Source organism: Mesoplodon bidens, assembly GCF_964165515.1.
Source record: "Mesoplodon bidens genome assembly, chromosome: 3".
Lineage (NCBI taxonomy): Eukaryota > Metazoa > Chordata > Mammalia > Artiodactyla > Ziphiidae > Mesoplodon > Mesoplodon bidens.
The window spans coordinates 51,932,247-51,947,079 of NC_138178.1; the positions used below are offsets into that span (position 1 = coordinate 51,932,247).

General features: G+C 36.2%; 1 protein-coding gene across 2 annotated transcripts in view; it reads right to left on the reverse strand.

Moving 5' to 3' along the window:
• VPS13C (vacuolar protein sorting 13 homolog C) overlaps positions 1-14,833 on the reverse strand; it is a 181,591-nt gene that overhangs the window by 55,565 nt on the left and 111,193 nt on the right. For both annotated transcript variants that reach the window (XM_081228757.1, XM_081228756.1), the window contains exons 43-49: positions 14,575-14,742; positions 13,057-13,361; positions 11,635-11,782; positions 8,872-9,022; positions 6,493-6,605; positions 2,530-2,699; positions 923-1,170 (exon numbers count right to left, since the gene is read on the reverse strand). In XM_081228757.1, the coding sequence (XP_081084883.1) occupies positions 923-1,170; positions 2,530-2,699; positions 6,493-6,605; positions 8,872-9,022; positions 11,635-11,782; positions 13,057-13,361; positions 14,575-14,742 (1,303 nt within the window). The remainder of the gene's footprint in view (positions 1-922; positions 1,171-2,529; positions 2,700-6,492; positions 6,606-8,871; positions 9,023-11,634; positions 11,783-13,056; positions 13,362-14,574; positions 14,743-14,833) is intronic.

Genomic DNA, 14,833 nt, shown 5'->3' on the forward strand with positions numbered 1-14,833 from the left:
CTCACTTTGACCTAGCAGAAATCATCTTGTTTTGAAGTTCTTTTTGTCAGAATTAACGCATATATGCGATGCATGTGTGTATACGTCTGAGTGTGTCCTATGTTATGCTGCAGGAGCAAGGAAGGGAAAACAGGCGAGGGGAGTATCAGGAAGAGGACAGGAAACCCTGATACGTACACAGGCCATTATTACTTGTCTGCCTTGATTTCAACCTTAAGTCTACAGTTAGTGTCATACAATCTATAGTACAAACAAATTACATGCATATATGAATACAGAGATATCACATGATTACTGTTTAAGAAAGGTAAATGGAAAAATAAAATTCTGACCTTGCCAGTAAACGGCAGTTTTCCAATCTTGCTGAGTTGCACATTAGAGAGAAAAATGACTGACCTCAGACAATCACAATTTAACAGAGAAAATCACTGATCTACTTGGCAATGCTGGAATAAATGGTTTATGGGTCAGGGAGTGGCACCAGCATACACGGAGACCAGACTTGTGCAAACCCTCTGCTAAGTTTAAGGAATCTAAGGTGATGTCCAGGGGTGTCATGCTGGATCCTCCAATATTTCCACCCTCTGCTTTCAGCTGTTTAATTGCTCTTCAATATGATTTAATTCTTCCAAATATTTTCTTTGAATAAAAGATTCCCTTTTTATAAAACAGGCTGTATTTCTGGATGGGTAAAGAAATGTTAATGGCAGAGTTGGAACCACAGCAGAGGTTTCCTGGTGCCTGATCCGATACATATTTTTATTCCACCTCTCTCTTAAAAAAATCTATGCTTACTAAGGTTTTTCTGCTGAATACATTTAAATTTGAAAGAGTAATTTTACATTCTTAAGTTCTCCATTTCTCTTTTTTCCAGTTTGTAATTTTGGTAAAATATACAAGTTGACAGATAAATTCTGCTAACCTTTCTCCATCTTGATTTTTGCTAAGGCAGTCTGTCGCAGTGGAATCTGTGATTCTTTAGCCATATTTTCTGGACTCTGAGGTACAGCTTTGATAAAGAAATCTGCCACAGTCATCAGAAATTCCACACTGGCACAAACATACAGCTTGTCAAGAACAGCATCAATATGACTTCCATTCTTGTCTTGTGTGTAACTTATGTCAATCATGGAACTGTTGTTATCTTGGCCATTCTTCTTATCAATCATTCTGAAAAAATATATACGTTATTTTATTTCTTCTAAAAGAACTAAAAAGATGAAAATTTTCCTATACATTTTAATAATTTTTCTTTCACCTTTCAGTTTCCAATCTGTGAATAGAAAAAAGATCAGTGTTAACTCGAGTCTAATTAGCCAATCAGCAACCAAGACATGGTCTCCTAATCTCCACAGCAAGGTTCATGATAATAAGTAATTATAGAATATTTTATAATTATAATGCAATATTAGAAAAACAAATCAATGACTGCTGAAAACAAGTTTGGCAATTAACAAAACACATTAATGTGGTCCCACAAAATTTAAAAGACAACCTCTTTATATTATTTTACAAAATAAAACCTCCCTGAAAGAATTTGTTTCCAAAGATCATCCTATACAACTGACTCCCAAATTATTCAATGTAATTCAAATCAGGCAGTGTTCATCAAGCGTCTGCAATGATATAATAATTCCCACACATCCTCATGTGCACTGCAAAGAGCAGGCTATGAAACAGAAGGATGGCCTTTATCACCCTTGCCTAGATTGCTACCCCAAGACATGAAATTTGCAAATCAGAAAAGCTGGTTGCATGATAGCACTCTTTCCTCATTTATTCATCTCTTAGAAAAACAAAGGGCTCAGAAGTATTCAATACATATTCAACGGGTCCAACTTCAAGTAGCAGAATAGTTTTTCTCCAAAAAACAACAAGGACAAAAATATTATGCATCTCATTATTTGGGAAAGGAATAAAAATATAATTAGGCTATTGAAGTTGCATGTTTCTCACTTTATAGTAGGGTGATATAAATTAATCTTTCAAAAATGAGTTGATAATGTGAAAATTAGGGATTCCATTTTTATTTTTAATCCTGTAGGGTCTTTTTTTAAGTATAGTTGATCTACTAAAACTTTTAAAGAAATTTCACAAAACTGTTTTAAAATATATAGACAAAATAAAACAAAAGAAAGACCCATAACTTTAAGGCTTTTTTGAAAAAAAGATTCTGCCTACTGTGAACAATTTAGAAAAATATATCACCAATCAACCACCCCATGTGGATTTAACTATTAAAATTCTTACAGTTTCTTAGTTCCCACTTTTAAGACAATACTCTATTTTATTATTAACTTCCTTTTATTCAAACTTTAAAGCAACTGAACCTGAAATTAGCACTACTTCTTGATGCACTTCAAACTGAAACATGACCAAAGACGTCTTTTGATAATCCCAAGGAACAGAATCCCAGAAAGGATGATCAAAAGACGCCTTCTGACTTAAGCTGAGCAATCAATGCCTGGTAGCAAGGCCAAGTGCAATGTCAACCTTATATAACGTGCGGCAAATTCAGAGATGACAAACCTTGATGTTGCTCTCTCAATTCCTTCTCTGAGATCATCAAGGGTGCATGTCTTAAGTTTAATAGTGACATTCATTGAGCCATCCTTAAACATCTTCCCTGAAGAGGCCATAAGATGTAGTCTGAGTTCACCAAGCCGGAAACTGTCATTATGAAATGAAAGTTTGGATTCCTGTGGTGTATTTTTCAAGCAAAAGAATCAGTTATCTTCAGGTGTTATGTAATTACTTTTAAACATATTTCTTAACTCAGAGGTTAAAAGCAAATCCATACCACAAATTTTTAAAGTATGGGCATTAAAACTGGAACAAAGAATAATATGCATGTTTGTGACTGTATACGCACATACAAATAAATATATAAGTGTGTGTGCTGATCTTCAACAAGGGTTAATACATAAAAATTTCTAATTTACAATTCAATGAAAATAAAAAAACCCCAGGAAACTGTCAATCAATCATGCTAACTTACAAATATTGGGTTGGCCAAAATGTTCGCTTGGTTAATGAATACATTGTTCAATAAAGCTTCTTGGTGAAAATGAAAACGGTCTTTTATTTTTATTTAAAACCAAACGAACTTTTTGGCCAACCCAATATTTAATGAGCTCTTCTGTAAAACACTCTGTGAGAGGAACTAGTGGCTTTATGAGAAAGGATAAGGCATGGTAGGTGATCTCAGTGAGCTTATACTCTAACTGAAAAAATACAATAGAAATACATTACAAGGAACATCCCAAGGAGATGCTGTAAGTTGTAAATAATTAAAAAATGATATATCGTCACTTATTTATTCATACTTATATCTTCCCATATGCCACAAAGGATATTAAGTGATTAGGTAAAGAATATAAACAGCAAAAGCTCTTAGGGTCAAAGAGATCATTGTGGGCTGGGAAAAATTCATGAAGAAGGTTGAGAACTAACTGAGCTTGAGAGACTGAGTGGAATCAGATAGGCTATGAGGGGTAGAAGACATTCTAGATGGGGAAAAAACATGAGCAAACAATTCAAGATGCTCTGAGGGCAAAAGGTACAGACTGGCATCTTAGGCTTAAATATTCCAATAAAAGAATGATGTCTGGAAAGAAATGTGGAGGTCTAATCGTGGTCTCAGATCCTAAACCAAATATTTAAACTTTAAGGAAAAAGGACCTCAATCTTTGTAACCAACCAACCAAAAAAAAAAAAAAACCCAAAAATTCGGGGAAGTAAAGATGATCAGTTCAGTCATAATTGCTCACTACAGACCATGGCATTGATATGAGGGTACTGGTGATGCACAGTTCTTGGCACACTGGTTATAACTCCCTATCTTCTCTCACTCAAAAGAGTACAATGCATGTAAGTGGGTCAGAATGAAATTATTATTGGAAAACTTGGAATGCCTTTAATTTATAAAAATGCAAATAATTCACAAACTTGTGATCTGTAACTATTAATAGAAATGACCAGTAAACGTCTACTTATCACAATATAATAGCGTTTGTGATATGGTTACTGATGTAGACAATTTGGAGCCAATGAATTTTTCTAATAAGTTAAAATTCACATAACATAACACTGAATGCTTTCTAAGTAGAATGGGAAGTTGTAAACAGCTACATAAGATTAACTGAGGAAACTGACTTGTGCCAATGTCTAGGATGGATGAAAGGAAAAAGAGCAACAAACAAGGAAGCCACTGCAGTACTGTGTGAGCTAAGAAGTTTCAAATAAAGCAGCAGTGAAAACTGCCAGGAAAGAACAAATGTTCACTCAAAGAAAAAACTGACAGTACTCTATCTAAATGAATAAAGAAGGTCTACAAAGAAGGAAGTAAAAGAAGACACCATGATTCTAAGTCTGAGAAACCAGTAGAATGATAGTACCTTAACTGAAATGAAGAACCCATTTAACTGTTCATTTTCCATTACATCATTTTCTGATCTTTTTCTTAACATTAAACATCAGAAATTAAGGCAGGCACCTCACACCAGTCAGAATGGCCAACATTAAAATGTCTACAAATAACAAATGCTGGAGGGGGTGTGGAGAAAAGGGAACCCTCCTACACTGTTAGTGGGAATGGAAATTGGCGCAGCCACTATGGAAAACAGTATAGATGTTCCTCAAAAAACTAAAAATAGAGTTGCCATATGATCCAGCAATCCCACTCCTGGGCATATATTCAGACAAAAATATAATTTGAAAAGATACATGCACCCCTATGTTCACAGCAGCACTATTCAATTCACAATAGCCAAGACAAGGAAACAACCTCAATGTCCATCAACAGATGAATGGATAAAGAAGATGTGGTACATGTATACAATGGAATACTCCTCAGCCATAAAAAGAATGAAATAATGCCATTTGCAGCAACATGGATAGACCTGCAGGTTATCATACTAAGCAAAGTAAGTCAGAAAGAGAAAGACAAATACCATACGATATCACTTAGATGTGGAATCTAAAGTATGACACAAATGAACATATCTACGAAACACAAACAGACTCATAGATGAAGAGAACACACTTCTGGTTGTCAAGGGGGAGGGAAGGATTGGGAGTTTGGGATTAGCAGATGCAAACTAGTATATATAGGATGGATAAACAACACAGTCCTACTGTATAGCACAGGGAACTATATTCAATATCCTGTGATATACTATAATGGAAAAGAATATAAAAAAAGAATATATGTATATATAACTGAATCACTTTGATATACAGCAGAAATTAACATAATACTGTAAATCATCCATACTTCAATAAAATTTGGAAAAAAAAATGAAATTAAGGCAGTCCATTGCACCAATGACAGACACTAGCCCAAGGCCCAACAACAACAATATATGAATATTGGATAACGTTTAGAAAACAATATGAAACATAAGAAAACATATAAATGGACATAAACAACAGATATAATACTTATAATCACTGCATATTATGGGTACTATATGTATGAGTATTATGAGATATTAATTGATATAATCAAAAACATTTATTAGAAGACACTACCTATATAATAAAAAAATAGCTTTCTAAAATATCAATTACACATTATGTGGTTCAAATCATAATGGCACTAGACCCTGGTTCCTCAATTCACTCATCAGTACCCTTAAAATGTATCTACTACATATAAAATTTATTCAAGAGAAACATAATTAATGCTTATATATAATGGATAATCATGAATTTAAAAATAATCCTCTAAGGTTCCAAAGCCACTACTAAATTATTTTCCTTAGTTAAATATGCATATATATCTAGCTATGTAATAAAATTGTACATAAAATTAATTACTCATATATAAAATTCTTCTCCTAGAGATAGGTTGTGTTTTAGTGCTGATATTACTTGGAAAAAAGTAAGAACTTTTCCTTGGCCTAGTAAGATTAAAAACACTGGGACTTCCCTGGTGGTCCAGTGGTAAAGAATCCGCCTTCCAATGCAGGGGACGCAGGTTCGATCCCTGGTCGGGGAACTAAGATCCCACATGCCACAGGGCACCTAAGCCCACGCGCCTCAACTACTGAGCCCACACGCCTCAACGAAAGAGCCTGCATGCCACAAACTACACATCCCACACGCTCTGGACCCCGTGTGCCACAACTACAGAGCCCACGTGCCCTGGAGCCTGTGCGCCAAAACTAGAGAAGAGAAAACCCCCATACCACAACTAGAGAGAAGCCCACGCGCTGCAAGAGCCCGTGTGCTGCAACAAAAAGATCCTGCATGCCACAATGAAGACCTGACACAGCCAAAAATAAAAATAAACAAATAAAATATTTAATAAAATAAAAACACTACAAAGTGAAAACAGAGAGCAAGACCAATGCATATTCTCTAAGCCAAATAGAATTTAATAGACACATCAATTTTGAGAAGAAAAGTCACATCAAAAAATGACAACATTCTAAAATTGAATATCAAGAGCTAAAGACATATTCCTAGATGCAGACATTAACTACATACCTGGTGGGGATCATTGTTATAAAGTATAATAGAAAGAGATTCAAAGTGAAAGTCAAACTGGAGAGTGACATTCTGGTCCAAAGAAAGCTTTGAGTCTGTCCCATCTTCTTGTTCTGATGGTTCAAACATAAATATGAAAATTAAAAAGCTTTTAAGTATGTATATGATTTTATACATATTTTAAAAGCTAAGATTCTAAATTTATATCATATTTTCAAGGATTCTTTAAATCATTATGAGACAATTAACAAAAATGGCATGTATTCCATATATTTAATACAAGGCAAAGTGACAGAGCCAGACAGACTATCTACATTAAAAATAAAAAGAGAGAGGGTCTTGCAAAGAGTATCGAGACAACTTTTTAAAAAAAGCCCATCCAGAGCAAGACTACTTCATAATAGTTTATAATTATCAAAGCATTTCACTTAACTGGTTACAAGCCATTCTCAAGAGATTATGAAATTGGAGGTAGAGAAAAGTAAAATACTTTGTCCTACAACAGACAGCCAGTCAGTAAAAGATCCTCTGCTAGTGTAGTTCATGTCTCACTATCTTTAATTACCTATATCACCCAATCCATTACCTTTACAAGAAGAACAGAATGTAATTCAAAAGCAGAGTCGAGGAGAGCTCAAATATAATTTGGGACAGGGAAACTTCGGAATTCTGAGGTGAAAGAGACCTCGACAAATAATTCAGTCTCTCCCCTCATCTTTAGGCAGAAACTTTTTAGACAAAGAACAATAGATATTGCTTTCAATCACTCGTACAAAGTCATTCTGCAATCTCTTTTGGAGATTGATTCTATTCTTTTGGTCATTTATAGGAAAGTCTATTCTTACTGTACAAGTTACTGGAAGAGCAAACACTGCATAACTTTAATCAGATAAAGGCTTCTCCAAGTTGGAAAGCTCTAGGGTTTTTTCCTTTACCTTTCTTGAAAATAATTTACATTCCAATCTTCATCATCTTTGTAGCTTTTCCATCTGAACTCACAAGTTTTCCCAAGTACCACATTAACTGTATAGCCTGAACCAGAGACACGAATTGACCATAGCTGAACATAATGAGATCCTTAATCACATAAAGCTTGCCTGCTACAGTTTATTCATGTGTACATAGTTCCTGTCTAACCTGAGCTACAGCCTACTTATCTAGCATTTGTCTATACAGTGGCATGAACTTAACCTGGGAGAAGATGCTGACCTCACTAAACTCATGTAGTACTCATAACTATCCTGAACGAAAAACCTTATTTTTCACACTGCTCTAGTCATTTATTTTGTGATTTCAAAACACACCAGACCGGGGCTTCCCTGGTGGTGCAGTGGTTGAGAGTCCGCCTGCTGATGCAGGGGACACGGGTTCGTGCCCCGGTCCAGGAAGATCCCACATGCCGCAGAGCGGCTGGGCCCGTGAGCCATGGCCGCTGAGCCTGCGTGTCAGAGCCTGTGCTCTGCAACGCGAGAGGCCACAACAGTGAGAGCCCTGCGTACCGCAAAAAAAACAAAAAACAAACAAAAAAACCACACCAGACCTAACTATAGGTGAAGCAGTGCTGGTACAGTGTTATTAACTGACAGTTTTACCGACTGTTGTCATAAGTAACAGCTGATGACCTGAGAATTATAAAAGCACAGCAGTCTGGGGCCATTTATTATATGGACAAGGAACACTTCATCTCTTTTTAGCCATGGAAATATTAACCTATTCACAGTCTAAAATAAAACATATGATATTCACATAATGATTTTAAATGATGAAAAGAGTGCAATTATAAAATTATTCTATATAATTGTTCAAGAAAGCAGAAAGAAACCTTATATTTTAGAAAAATTATCTTTTAAAAATGGCTGAATTTAAAAGGTTCAGTGCTTTTGAAAAATTCAATTTTAATAATCTGGGAAACTCCCTTATGTATCTGACTATATCACACTCCCCAGTGAAGCCAGATAAGTAATGCTGTTACTAAACAAGAATACCTTCCTTTTTTATGGACCAGTCATCTGAGTATGACACCAAGGTCCTTTTCTCTCAATTAGTTTGGGACCTTATTATGCTACATGCCTACTTTGCTTTTTCTCAAAGTACACCCCCTCAGTGCCCCCTGAATTGGACAAATTCACCTTTCACAAATAAAGGGCAAATATGCATCATGCAGGCGATAAGAGGTGGGCCCTCCCTTTAGAGCAATGAGCCTATCTCCTTCCCCTGGGAGCTTCAAGGCAGCCTCAGCTGATTTTCCACAGTAAATAATACAATAAAAGGCTGGATCATTCACACCACATTATGCTGGACAACTAAAAACAACACTAAATATGGCATTAATACTAATTTTTCTCTATAATCAAAGCAAAAATCACCATCAGTTTATACCTTTGAGGTGGTCAGGTCTACTGGAAACGTCTTTTCTTACTCTTATAGCCTCCTGGGTAGACTGTGTAGGGCTTGGCTGTGAAGAAGCTTCTCCAAGATTCTCTACCAAAATTTTCATTAAAACTGTTAAGTCATCTTTACTGAGAGCAACCTAGAAAGCAACAATAGGCTGTTGTTAATACAAAGTAATAAAAAATGCAAAATATAATATCTATGTCTTAATTTATGGTCCTTCAAATTAACTAATTGTACATCTAACTAAAAAAAAAAAAAGCAAGTTGTGACCATGAATACCAGGATAAAAGTATTTCATCTTGTACAGTATTAGACATTACTCCTGTGTGTAAACACGCATCTGCCTCCACTCATATCCAAGTCCCTACTTCCGGTACTCCCTTCTTCCTGCCTTAACTGCTACTATCTATCTTGTCCTGTTCCTGGACCTGTGTCCCTCTCCCCTCTCCCTAGTTCCTCATCTCCATTCTGCTTCTCTCTCTTCATCCACTACTGGATTTTTCCTCCACATTATTTACTCTCCTCCAAGCTCAATACAGGAAGAATGCTGTTCAGTTTCCAGTCTCCACCAAGAAGGAAAAAGATGCTCTCCTGCAATGCAGCTCTTTTTTTTTTTTAAATTTATTTATCTTTGGCTGCATTGGGTCTTCATTGCTGCGCACGGGCCTTCCCTAGTTGGGGTGAGCGGGGGATACTCTTCGTGGTGCGTGAGCTTCTCACTGCGGTGGCCTCTCCCGCAGAGCACCGGCTCCAGGCGCACAGGCTTCAGTAGTTGCGGCTCACAGGCTCTAGAGCGCAGGCTCAGTAGTTGTGGCACACAGGCTTAGTTGCTCCGCGGCATGTGGGATCTTCCCGGACCAGGGCTCAAACCCGTGTCCCCTGCATTGGCAGGCGGACTCTTAACCACTGCGCCACCAGGGAAGTCCCTAACTCAAGTTTCTTAATCTTTAAGATAGGAATAATATCATCTACCTCATGGGTGGCTACACAACAACATGAAGCTGCTAGAACAAACAAAGATGCTACTGGCTGCTAAGATCCATTAAACCTTTTAATCCTTCCATCTTTTGTACACTTCCCCTACACACATAGTGGTCCAAAAGGCCTTTTTCAAGGACCTAAACACAAATTCACACAGATACATTCACAGCACCTTTTCTTCTGAACATCAGAGTTCCCTATGTCCCCCAAATTAGGTCCCTATCACCAAGGAAATTGCCTGATTCCCAGCCTAAATGAAACTGGGGAGATATTTTAGCAAGAGACAATGACCAGTGATTTCTTATTTGCTCCAAGCCCCAGTCCTTAGATAACAGATGCCACTTTAACTCCCTAGGACTTCTTTGTATATTCATTCCCAGTTGTGACACCAACCAAGATATCATAGCTGCCTGAAGAACAGCTAACTTCACCACCTCCTAGTATTTGAAAAGGATCAAATATTAGTTCTGAGAGCTAACCTTAGCAAGGGAGAATTTAAGAGAACAGTCTCATATTCCGGAATAGAAAAGTCTCTATCAATACCCTGAACAGATGTTCTTCCTCATATATCGTATCTACTCATACTACAGATAGGGATCTTTCATTCCTACAACAAACTTCAATTTTAACATCTTCCCTAGTAAGACTCTGCTCCTTTGACCCTTCTTGTTTAATCTTAGAACTCTGAAATAATCACAGACATCAAAACCCACTAAACTACTAAATTTTTATTTGTCTTTCACATATTCTGTTTAGCCACCCCCTCCCTTTCCCTATCCCCTACTGTTTGGCTTCAACAGTTTCACCCACAGGCGCACAAGAACCGTAAGATTCCTACACTTCCATGACCATCTTCGACCAGTATCATCTCTTCCTGTGAGCCTACATATGACCTGCTAACTACAGTATTAAAAATATTGCTGTTTACTTGGTGCTTTGTGACCACCCGGGGTGGGGGGGGGACTGGGAGGGTGGGAGGGAGACACAAGAGGGAGGAGATAGGGGGATGTATGTATACTTATAGCTGATTCACTTTGTTATAAAGCAGAAACTAACACACCATTGTAAAGCAATTATACTCCAATAAAGATGTTAAAAAAAAAGTATTGCAGTTTATATGCTTACCAAATAAACATATTCACTTATTGAAAATGTCCACTTTTCTATAAAAGAGTGCTTCTATACATTAAAAATACTACCAAGGTGCTTTGAATGTGGTATCTAAATATCACTTTACAGTGTCTTATAATTTAACTGCCTTAAAACTTTAATAGAATTTTCTAAAATTACTAATAATATTTTCTGTAGACTCCATAGCTTTTTTTTTTTTTTTTTTTTTTTTTTTTTTTTTTTGCATTACGCGGGCCTCTCACTGTTGTGGCCTCTCCCGTTGCGGAGCACAGGCTCCGGACACTCAGGCTCAACGGCCATGGCTCACGGGCCCAGCCGCTCCGCGGCATGTGGGATCTTCCCAGACCGGGGCACGAACCCGTGTCCCCTGCATCGCCAGGCGGACTCTCAACCACTGCGCCACCAGGGAAGCCCGACTCCATAGCTTTTAACCTCAGAGTTCTTGCTTGGTTTTACCAAATATCCAATTAATGTGAAAAAAAGAAAAGTGTGGGAAACTAGGATAACTTCATTTCCAGTTAACAAAGCATTCCCTTTAAATGTATTATCGCTTCTGATGTCCTCCTGAACTACTACACTGTGATCAACGATAAAAGCCTATCTAGCAATTTTCATGTATTTTATACATATACTTACCTGCATAGGTTTTAGTTTTCCTTTTATCTCCATCCCTGGAATTTTCACATACCATGATGCTGCTAAATTTCGCTGTATGGATAAAAGCATGTTGACTGGTTTTAAAATTCCAATGTCATGCTGTGGTAAGCCAGCCTGCAAAATTGTTCTGAAAGATAAATAAGAATTTATTTTACATTTCTAAAATCTACATTTTAAAATGAAGACTATCATACTGGGTAACAGTTTCCACAGAGCATTTTTCTAAACACTAAAGGCTGCTATCAGAGTTCTTTTAGAACATGTTTCTTTTCACAAATCAATCTGCATCAGAATAATTCAAGTTTATATGCAGAGCTATGTAAAAGCCTATGTAATGCTGATTTCAAAGGGACAAATTTTATGAAGCATGACTATTACACTATTTACTATCTTTCACAAAGATATTTAATAGCAACTAGTCCAACGTCATACAAACAAATGTTACCTCCTCCTAAAATTGGAGGACAAAGAAAGTGATACTCTCTTATTAGTACTTCTCCAAACTCAAAGGGAAAAACTCACCAAACCTAGAAGTTAAACAAGCATATTATAACAGTCATATCTAGCCTGCCTGCCAACAAACATTTGAACCACCAAATAACTTACTCTTGTCATTCAACAGAGCAAACACTTTCCCATTTGGATTTGATAATCCATTAGATATCTTACTGAAAATTCCTAAATGTGACAAGGTTTGGAAATGAGAAATAAATCTTAAATTATATTACATTTTAAGAAGTCTTTGTCTCTGTACAGAAATGAAAATAGCTATGTGCAGAGCAAATAAATAAAAATAAATCTAAATTAAGTATTACTGAGTAAACTATAATTTTATAATAGGAAATTTTTATAGAGTGAAAAAAACATGTTATAGGGGCTTCCCTGGTGGCGCACTGGTTGAGAGTCTGCCTGCTAATGCAGGGGACACGGGTTCGAGCCCTGGTCTGGGAGGATCCCACATGCCGTGGAGCAACTAGGCCTGTGAGCCACAACTACTGAGCCTGCGCGTTTGGAGCCTGTGCTCCGCAATGGGAGAGGCCGCAATAGTGAGAGGCCCGCGCACTGCGATGAAGAGTGGCCCCCACTTGCCACAACTAGAGAAAGCCCTCGCACAGAAATGAAGACCCGACACGGCCCAAAATAAATAAATAAATTAATTAATTTAAAAAAAAAACACCTACTTAAAAAAAAAAAACATGTTATAAATTTAGTAAGACAAGATGTAGATTCTATGAGATCCACCATTATAAACCACTAACCAAAAACCAACAGTCAAGGTTTCATAATTAGAAGAAATAAGCAATAAGAACCATAAATCACTAGAGTGTTTTACCCCTGGCAAAGATTTTATGAAAATTCTATTTCTAGTAAGCAATTCGCCATTGGATTATATATTTATACCTGGACAGCTTCAGCTGAGTGAGTTGGATGTTCATTTTATCAATGACTGGGGGAAGAGAATACTGTTCCACAGAAACTACACTAAATTGGTTTTCAACTTTGATTAAACCCAGATCTGCTATAACAGCATTAGGCGATACTGAAGACTGAGGAATGATAATAACTGGTGCTTTCAAATTGATATCCATCAAAAGGCGGAAGCTCTTTTCAGCCAAGTCTTTCATGCTGGAAGCAGCTCTTTCTGCAGCCTGGACTGTAGCTGTGCTCAAAGCTTCTTTGGCAGTTTGAAAATTGTTGAGGAAGTTCTGTTGGAAAATACTGGTATTTAGAGTTCCCCCGAAACAGAATTTATTTTTAAAAGGAAAAACTTTAAAAAAGAAAAACTAAATAAAAGAGGTGATATAAAAGAGACGTTATTTATGACTGTGTACATGGAGTAAAGTCTAGTAAGATACACTCTGTGATAATTAACAAGTGGAAGAAAGAATCCTTTAACTTTCACTTTATGTATTTCAGAATTATTTGTTTTTTGACAAATTTTGGTAACAATACTTTTTAAAATATCCCTTTTACTCATGAATGTTGTCATCTTAATTCAAATTTAAATAAAAAGATGAAGGAGAACTCTTTACATCTCCCAAAGCTGCTTTAATTCTGTACCTCTAGGTCATAGGAATAAAGTCTATTAGTTTTAGTCCTTAGTTTTAGAAACTAAGGTTTTGCCTGCTTATTTCTAAAGGTTCTTTTCTTAAGTGTACTCTAACATGAGCAAAGGTGCTGAAGTGTTTACAATCTTGCAATCATTAATAAGAGTCAAAAATTCTTTATTTACAGTGAGATCTTTCACCTCAATTTCAACTAAAAACAGAAAGATTTTTTCCAATGCAGAAAAGAACTGGAAGCAATATTCTTCCATTAATAATGCAAATGGTTTATTTAGTTTATTAAACTAACCCCCCTCCAAATAAATTACTTTCCAGAAAAATAAAACATGATGGTTTAGGTAGAAATCCATAACTTAAAAGCTTTGATTAACAGCCCTACTAAGAGGCATAGGCAAAACTCTTCAGCCCATGACACTTACATGGAAATAAATAATTAAAAGAATTTTATGGCCTTGTTGATCATAACTATAATCAAAAGCTGTAAGTTCCAGTATTAGTCCTTCAAATGCCTGATGACCTCCTTAAAAGATTCTTTTCGCTAAGTACCTTTTAAGGGTCTCTCATAAAATAAATAACACTGAAAAGCCTAATTAAAACATCAGAAAGTACTTTCAAAATATATAACTATGGAAATGTTAAAGAATGATCATTCACAGGTTCAAAACAATGATTACAAAAATTCATTTAGTTTTCCATCATGTAAAGGATTTCCTTAATTGTAATATTCTATTCAGCATTTGGGAGTTTATCACACGGCCCTATTAGTAAAGATTTTGACTACTTAGGTTCAGATTTATAGGCAAAGATACTTAGGTGTCAATGAGAAATAAATATATTTTAAAAATAAACTTACCAAAAGAGACATGAAGAATTTATGAACATAAACAATTTGAATACAACCCACTTTGAAAGTAAGTTTGCCATCTACTTTAGACATATCAGCATAGGCCTTTCCTTCTGTGGCGTCAGGATAAAGAGTCATTTGGAACCTAAAGACTTCATCTCCCAAAATACAGACAGCCTAAAAGTATTAAATTAACTGGTTATTATATCAAAAGAGCTGTATCACTGTATTATAAATAAGTTTCCTTATTACAGAATCCTTGATATAT